Below are 8,459 nucleotides of genomic sequence, written 5' to 3' on the forward strand. Positions count from 1 at the left end.
TTTAATTGTGATTTGGGTGAAAGTTTACAGAGAAAATTCACTTTCCATACAGCAGTTCACATACACTTTGTCTCATGACATTTACTACAATTTACCACAATGCAACAGTTCCCCTCCCAATTCCTCCCCATAGTTATCTCTTCCCTGTGTCCTTCCCTCCATGTACTCCTGTCCCCTGAGCTATGAGAATTCCTCTATTCTATCAGGTTAGTTTGAAATGAACTAATTTTTGAAAAGCCAGCCCAGACTTGAGAAATCTACATATTCCTGGATGGTACCTTTGTTATCAGAAGCTGACAAGTCAGTTCTGACTCCCAGCAACCTTATGTACAACAGAACGAAACACTACTCAGTCCTGTGCCATTCTTACAATCATTGCTGTATTTGAGCCCATTCTTGCAGCCACTGTGTCAATCCATTTTGTTGAGGGTCTTCCTCTTCTGTGCTGAGCCTCTACTTCACCAAGCATGATGTCCTCCCCCAGCTACTGGTCCCTCCTGATAACATGTCCAAAGTATGTGAGACAAAGTCTCACCATCCTTCTTCTAAGGAATATTCTGGCTGTACTTCTTCAAGACAGATAGTAGTAGCCATTAGAATTTACTGCACTTGATCCTGCAGCCAGAAAGAATCATGGGAGCCAACTTTTCCATCCCTCTATTTTCCAAACTTTAAGAAGCTCTAGAAAGATGAGACTCCCTTTTGTCTCCATAAACGTCATCCTTTCTGCCACGACCTAGTGTTCACAGTTCTGCAGGGTGATAGTAAGTCCACCCTAAATTCGGTCAGTGTGCACTAAATGTTTACAGTCAAGCACTTAGCTGCTAACCAAAAGGTTGGCAAGTTCAAATCCACCAACTTCTCTCTGCAGAAAAAAGACCTGGCAATCTGCTCTCATAAAGATTACAGCCTAGAAAACCCCATGGGGCAGTTCTACTCTGTCACGTGGGTCACTACGAGTTGGAATCAACTCGACAGAATCTAACAATAACAAATGTCCATGATGTCCCAAGGACTATGGTAAGTGTCATAAGGAAAGAAGACGCTGTCCTGGGACTTGCCCTCCAGGAACTGTGCACAGCATTGGTGGGACGAATCATCCTCACTCTGTCATATAAGGCCGGCTATGATAAGGGCTCAGTGGCAACTAACAACAACTTGACAAGAGCTAGAAGGATGTGTAGAGCACTCAGCAAGTGTGGAGAGAAGACAGATCTAAGTTGCACTTCAGAATGGGCTCCCCAGGAGGCTGACTCTAAGACAAAGATTAGCTCTAGAAGGAGCATGGAGTACCCTCAGGATGAGCACTAGGCAAAAGGAAAAAGAGGAAACAAAAGTGGGCAAAGGCAGAAGCCAAGCTTCAATGTTGTCTCCATGGAGGACACAGGCAAGCCCAACTTAGAAGCAGGGTGGCTCTGCATTTATGGTTCCACTTGGTTAAGTCATGGGATGTGGACCAGCCTGGGAAGGAAGCACGACCTCAGAGAGGTGATCCCCATATGTGGCTGGCAGCTGGGGGTTCTCTGCCTACAACACTCCCAGCAGCACCCTATACATCTGGGCATCACTGCATCCCAGCATCTACCAGAAAAAGCTTCTTGTTGTTGTTGTTTTGTGCCGTCGAGTCGGCCCTGACTCATAGCGACCCCTCCTTGGGTTTCCGAGGCAGTATCACTACGGAAGTAGGATTGCCCAACCTTCCTTCCGAGGAGTGGCTGGTGGGTTTGAACCACCATCCTTCTGGTTAGCAGACAAGTGCTTTAGCCACTATGCTACCAGAGCTCCTACCAGAGAAAGCATCTTGGAACAAATGCAACCTAAGCTGTGTTGCAAAGGATGGGCAGACATTGCCATCATATATAAAGTACCCAAATGTATGTGGTTCTTATCTCATGTGCAGCCACCACCCCTCTTCAGTGGAGGCTTGTGTGCTGTTAGGGCACTGAAAAGGTTTCAGTGGACCCTCCAGACTAAGAAGAGATAGAAAGAAAAAGACCTGGTGATCGACTTCCAAAATTCAGCCACCGAAAGCCCTATGGATCCAATAGTGGTTATTACGGGGATGGTGCAGGACCATTGTGTGTGGTAGCCACGAGTCAGAGGTCAACTCAACAGCAGCTAACAATAATGTATTTATTTCCAGTTTCTTGTATTCTGTTGGATATCTGCCTCCATGCACCAATGTCCCATGCTTTAAATGTTTTACAGGTCTTGGCATCTCATAGAACAAATGCACCCCAACTGGTCTTTCTTTTAATGAATTCTTTCATCCACTTCTGTAATCAGTTGTCTTAAAACATTGCCATTGGCATTCACTGGGAAACGTGTGATGTAAACTGTAAACATTATGATGCTTCTAAGCATCATAGAAGAATATTTTCTGTGCAGTGTCCCTACAAAAAAAAAAAAAAAAAAAAAACACTGGGCAGAATCTTAGCAAACTTGCTTTGCAGAGAATGCCTTCCCTCCATCATCACAGCCTCTTCCTAGAAGACATCTTTGACACATGAAAGCAAAGCTAATATACCATGTAGATTTTCCCACTGTCCCACACTCAACATGCTAATTTATCTTTATCTCAGTCTTTTCTATTTGGCTGTAGATTTACACTCATTATTCATCTCTTGTATCCCCAACACCTAGCAAAGCCTGGCACATATTAGGTATGCAATAAATGTTTGTTGAAAAAACAGATGTATGGATAGATAGATGGATAAAAGGGAGCAATGGTTATGGGAAATAAAATAAGAAAGGCTGTTAGAGAGCTAATTCTTCCATTGCTAGTGTAGACATACCCTCTAAAAAACAGACTGGAATTGTTTTCCATTTACAGTAAGGGTCATAGTTAAGTGACTCAATGATTCATCCATCCAGTCAAGTATGGGACCGAAAGTTTGCACTTGACAACTGCTAAAGGGACAGGGAGGTGGCATCTTCTAATCTCCTCTAACTACACAAGAGGAAGATAGATTCACCATCAACAGCCCAAGGCCTATTCCTGTGAGGCCAGACATGCTGCCTCCCTCTAGCCCTTTCACTAACCCTGACACCAACCATCCCTCCCACGGCATTCACTACCTCTCTACTGGGCTCAACAATTCACTGAAGTGGCCACACAGAGCTCACAGATTATGGGGTTTATTAGGAAAACAACAGGCTACAAGTCAAGTTCAGGAATGCGCCCAGTCTCTCACAGCCAGCCGTCTCACTCAGCAGCTGGCAGTCTCTCTGTCTCTCTCAGTAGAACGTCTCTCTCTCAGCAGTGTGTGTCTGTCATGTCTCTCTCTCAGCAGCATATGTCTCTTACATCTCTCTCAGCAAGTGCATCCTTCTCAGCAGTGCATCTCTCAGCCAGCAGTGAGAGATTCCTTCTGCCTCTAGGAGGGCACTTTTTCAGCCTGGCAGAGGGGATACACTAACCAATCCCAACATCAGAATTCTATACCTGAGAGACAGCAAACTTCCCAGAAGATTGCTTCATGCCACTCTCAACAGAAATACCCCAGGTGGATAACTTTAACAATCAGGAGCTACTCAGTTGGTCATGGCAAATTCCACCACAGAGTTTACAAAGACTATGGCTAGAAAAGCCGTATTATGTAATTTACTTCACTGTAACAGCTAACCTAAAAATTGTTACTTAGAACCTACTCAGAGGCACCACACAAAAGAAAAGCCTGGTCATTTGCTTTGGTGAAAATTACAGCCAAGAAAACCCGACAGGGCACTTGTACTCTGCAACACATGGAATCACTCAATGGTAACAGGGTTTTGTTTTTAGAGTTTTTCTTTGTTTGTTTGTTTTTATTTCCCTGGCTGGGTAACCCCTGACAGCAGAGAGATTCGAGCACTGAGACTTGGTTTTACCTTTCAAACACATCTCTGAGAGTAGAACCAAACTCAGGAAACTGTGTCTTCATGTGGAAACAAGTTCTGCTTTTCCAGGACCCCATGGACTTGTTCTTGCCTTCTGACACCACATAAATATTTACTGGGAACTTACTTTATTTCAGGTACTGCTCTAGGCACTAGAGACACAATAATGAACCAAATAGACCATATCCCTGACTTCACAGTAATTATATACTAGCAAGGAGACAGACAACAAAAAAAGGAAAGAAAGAAATATCTAGCATTCTGTCAGGCAATGAAAACTACTGAGAAAATAAAATAAAACAAGGTGAGAGAAAAAAGGAAGAAATGGGGAGAGGGCTCTGTTTTCAATACAACCGTTAACAAAGGAATGAAATGAGGAAGTAAGCCATGAGAATGTCTAAAGGAAGAACATTCCTCTGGGAAGAACAGCTAGTTCAAAGGCCCTGGGGAAGAAACAAGTTTAGCATGCTCAAGAACAGCAAGAAGGCCAATGTCAATGCATCTCATTCAGGGCATTTGTCCCATTAAAAAAAAAAAAAAAAAAAACTCATTGCCATTGAATCGATTTTGACTCATAGCAACCCTTCCTTGGGTTTCCAAGGTGGTATGTCTACAGAAGTAGATTGCCCAGTCTTCCTTCCAAGGAGTGGCTAGTGGGTTTGAACTGCCAGCCTTCTGGTTAGCAGTCAAATGCCTTAGGCATTATGCCACCATAGGATAATAAAATGTATAGGACTAACCACCACATCTTTGCACATGTCTTCAGGAGGGATCGGTCCCTAGAGAAGGATGTCATGCTTGATAAAGTAAAGGGTCAGCAAAAAAGTGGAGGATCTTCAAGGAGATGGATTGGCACAGTGGCTATAACAAGGGGCTCAAACATAGCAATGTTTGTGAGAATGGCGCAGGACCAGGCAGCGTTTTGCTCTGTTGTACACAGGGTCGTTATGAACTGGAACCAGATTGATGGCACATAACAACTGCCACGCATGTTTTCTTTAAGGAACTCAATTCTAGTGAGTGAGGATCAACACAAACTACTTGGGGTATGAACAGCAGACACTTCTATTTATTGCACTGTGACCTAACGGTTCTGCGGACCTCAGAGGAACCTTAGAGATTCTGCCCAATCTATTCATTTTCCCAATGACGAATCTGAAGTTCAGATAAATTTCTAAGATGCTAATGGCCACACAGCAGGGTTATGCCAAAGTCTAAACCAGAGCTCAGGCCTCTTGAAACCCATGTGGCCCCTGCTCAACTAGTGATCATCAAGTCACAAAGTCTTCTGACATGGACAGTGTGGGTGTCCTTAGAGATTAATAAATTAAAGAGAGGATATCCCTGACCACCAGGAGCAGCTCAGCAAAAGGCAAAACTCAGTGACCCAGAAAGACAGGACAAATGCTGTCCCCCCTCCTCACAGGTTGGCAACGCCCCCTTGCTGCTCACCTGGATCAATGTCTCCAGCTCCTGGGGGCTCACACAGACGTGATCCCGAAGGAATTCTGCCTTCTCCAAGGCAATGGTGTTCTTCTGGCTGCTCTCAAAAGGCTGCTCCAGTGCCCGGAAAACAAGACCCCCTGTGACGAGGTAGACCACCACGACCACAAAGATGGCGACCACTGTTTTCCACTTCATGACGGTCTGCAGGCCCCCCTGGGAGGCACCTTCCATTCTGGCTACCACCGTGGCTCGGGAGGAGATGGCGAGGCGTGGGGCCGGGTAATGCCCGTTAGTGGCACTCTTGGGCTGACAGGCAGGCGTCGCTGAGGGAACAGCCACTGAGGAAATGAGGGTAGAGAGGGGGAGAGGGGAAAAGACAGTTTGTTTATAAATACGAAGCACAAAACTTGTCAGAAACAAAGCACAGATGTCTTGCTGGAGCCGGCTTTCAAATTTGAGGATTACAAATTTGTTCACCAAGCTGGCAGTTAGGGGGTTTGATCAGTTGCTAGGTGCCAGTTTGAGTTCTAAAAACTGAGCCCAGGAGTCCCAGTTTTTTGAAAAACAGCATTAACTGAGTCTGCAATGTTTATATTTTTTTCAACAAGGGTGCAAATTCAAAAGCTATTATTTATAAGTTAGTTCCTCCATTAGCTTCTTTGTTTAAATGAAACTTAAGACACATGACAAAATGCTATATTAGAGGAACAGAAATATTGTTCAACGTGGACAGGAAATAAATAGGAGAGAGACACCTAGTTATCATGTCCTGAGGTCTAGGTGATGCCAAGAGCAAAGAGGAGATGAATATCAAGCAAATTAAAATGTCCTCTTATCCAGGGCTGTGGAGATAAAAATTAAAAGAAGAACAGTGAGCTCACCATAAGGGAGAAGAGTCAAAAATCAGACACAATAAAGAAAGTTCAGGGCCCTAGTAGTGTAAGTGGCTAAATGTTTGGCTGCAAACCAAAAAGTCAGTGGTTCAAATCCACCAGCCACTCTGTGAGAGAAAAATGAGGCAATCTGCTTCCATAAAGATTTACAGTCAGAAGGAGGTTGGGTGATCTACTTCCGTAGTGATACTGCCTCGGAAACCCAAGGAGGGGTCACTATGAGTTGGGTCCAACTCGACGGCACATAACAACAACAACAAACCCAATGGGGCAGTTCTGCTCTGTCCTATAGGGTTACTATGAGTTGAGTTTAACTCAATAGCAACAGGTTTGGTTTTTGGTATTTACCCTTGATCTATCAGTAATAGAATTTTTCCTCTATTTTCTTCCAATAAGCCATTGGAGAGGAAATTTTCCCTGCTTTTCAAGACACATACAATTCCCTAAGGTCCCTCTTCTCTGTAAGGGCAATTTCATTACCTTGGAAATAAATATATTAAGCTGGAGGCTCTTCTGTAATGGCAGGAAGTTCAGGGTTGTGGTGACAAGTAACGCAGTGTAACACATTACAGAAGTCTGTCTTGTGCAGCCATGAGTGGCCACTTCTCCTCTATTCTGTGCTTCCTTTATTATTCTAATTCTTATGATGGTGTCTGTCAGGGTGCAGGGTGCAGCCTGGCTGTTGGGTAAATAAGGTATTGTTGTTGTTATATGCCGTCAAGTTGGCCCCGACTCATTAGTGACACCTCCTTGGGTTTCTGAGGCAGTATCACTACAGAAGTAGGATTGCCCAACCTTCCTTCCAAGGAGTGGCTGGTGGGTTTGAACCGCCAGCCTTCTGGTTAGCAGTCAAGTGCCTTAGGCACTATGCTACCAGAGCTCCTAAATAAGGTATTAGGAGATGAGAAACCTAATTACCTAAGTGGGGCAAACAATTCTATTCCAATGGGAGCCAAAATCCTGGCTTGGAAAACTCAGGGGTTAATAGAAGATCAGGAATATTACCCTTGTTCAAAACAACAATGACCCTGACAATACCTGGCCAGGGGGTGGCCACTTAGAAGAAACAGGTTGGTCAACATTCGCCTTTTATTTTAGAACCTCAAAATCTTTTCTTTGTAAACTAAACTGAGCATCAGCCTTTTATTGTCTATCACTCTATCAAAGGAGATTATGAAATATTGAATTTCCCTCTGATTTAGATGAATACATAATTCTCTGGGATTTCTGACTGAAAGATTTACAAACTAGAATCAGCAACATAATGCTCTTGCGTGATGTTGTTAGCTGCCCTCAAGCTGGCTCTGACTCACAGCACCCTGCGTTTAACAGAACGAAGCCCTGCTCTGTCCCGCGCCATCTTCAGGGCTGTTGGTATGTTTCAGTCCATTGCTGCAACTATTGGGCCAATCCGTCTCATCAAGGGTTTCCTGCATTTTCACTGGTCTTCTACGTTACCAGACATGATGGCCTTCTCCAGCACCTTGTCTTCCCTAATGAGGTGTCCGAAGAAAGCCAGAGCCTCTCCATCCTTCCTGCTAAGGAGCATTCTGGTTATATCTCTTCTAACACTGATTTGCTCATTCTTTTGGCGATTCATGGTAGACAGTCTTGCTAACCCTTCTCTCAAACATGCCGCATTGGGTTCTTAGCTGTCCTTGTTGATACTAAGAAGGTGAGCCTTTCTAGGGCAGCTTGCTATCAACATTGCCTGACTTCTCCATTTGTCCCACCTCCTCTGTGCATTTCAATCCCTTGCACCTCCCACCACCCCATGGCCACTGGCTTCATCCAGGCCACCTTCATGTCTTGCCTGGACCAATTCAGCAGCCTCCTAAGTGTCCTCCAGCTTCCACTTTTGCCCAGCTTCCCACCCACTCTGCCTCATATTAAACCCCACTTCTGGAACCCCTCCTCCCCTTTTCCACAGGACGCTCTGTAATAGCAGAATAATGGCTCCAAAAAACAGTCACACCCTCTGCTAAGAGGGAGTCAGGAGGGTCAGAAAAAGGAGATGTAACAACAGAAGTAGAAGAGTGATACAGCCACAAGCCAAGAGATGCAGTCAGCCTCTAGAAGCTAGAAAAGGAAAGGAAATGGATTTTCCTCTAGAACCTCCAGAAGGAACCAGTTCTGCCAACATCTTGCTTCTGGCCTGCTGAGGCAGATTTTGGACTTCTGACCCCCAGAACTATAAAATAATAAATTTGTGTTGTTTTAAGCCACTAAGTTTGTGGTGATGTG

At 44.5% G+C, this 8,459-nt stretch overlaps 1 protein-coding gene across 1 annotated transcript in view; it reads right to left on the reverse strand.

Moving 5' to 3' along the window:
* The window catches only part of KCNK10 (potassium two pore domain channel subfamily K member 10), a 178,793-nt gene that overhangs the window by 93,217 nt on the left and 77,117 nt on the right, over window positions 1-8,459 (reverse strand). The window contains exon 2 of the mRNA XM_007957406.2: window positions 5,329-5,660. Within this exon, the coding sequence (XP_007955597.1) occupies window positions 5,329-5,660 (332 nt within the window). The remainder of the gene's footprint in view (window positions 1-5,328; window positions 5,661-8,459) is intronic.

The sequence above is a fragment of the Orycteropus afer genome, unplaced genomic scaffold, assembly GCF_000298275.1.
Source record: "Orycteropus afer afer isolate SDZICR_OR568_19922 unplaced genomic scaffold, OryAfe1.0 scaffold00745, whole genome shotgun sequence".
In the NCBI taxonomy this organism is placed as follows: Eukaryota; Metazoa; Chordata; class Mammalia; order Tubulidentata; family Orycteropodidae; genus Orycteropus; species Orycteropus afer.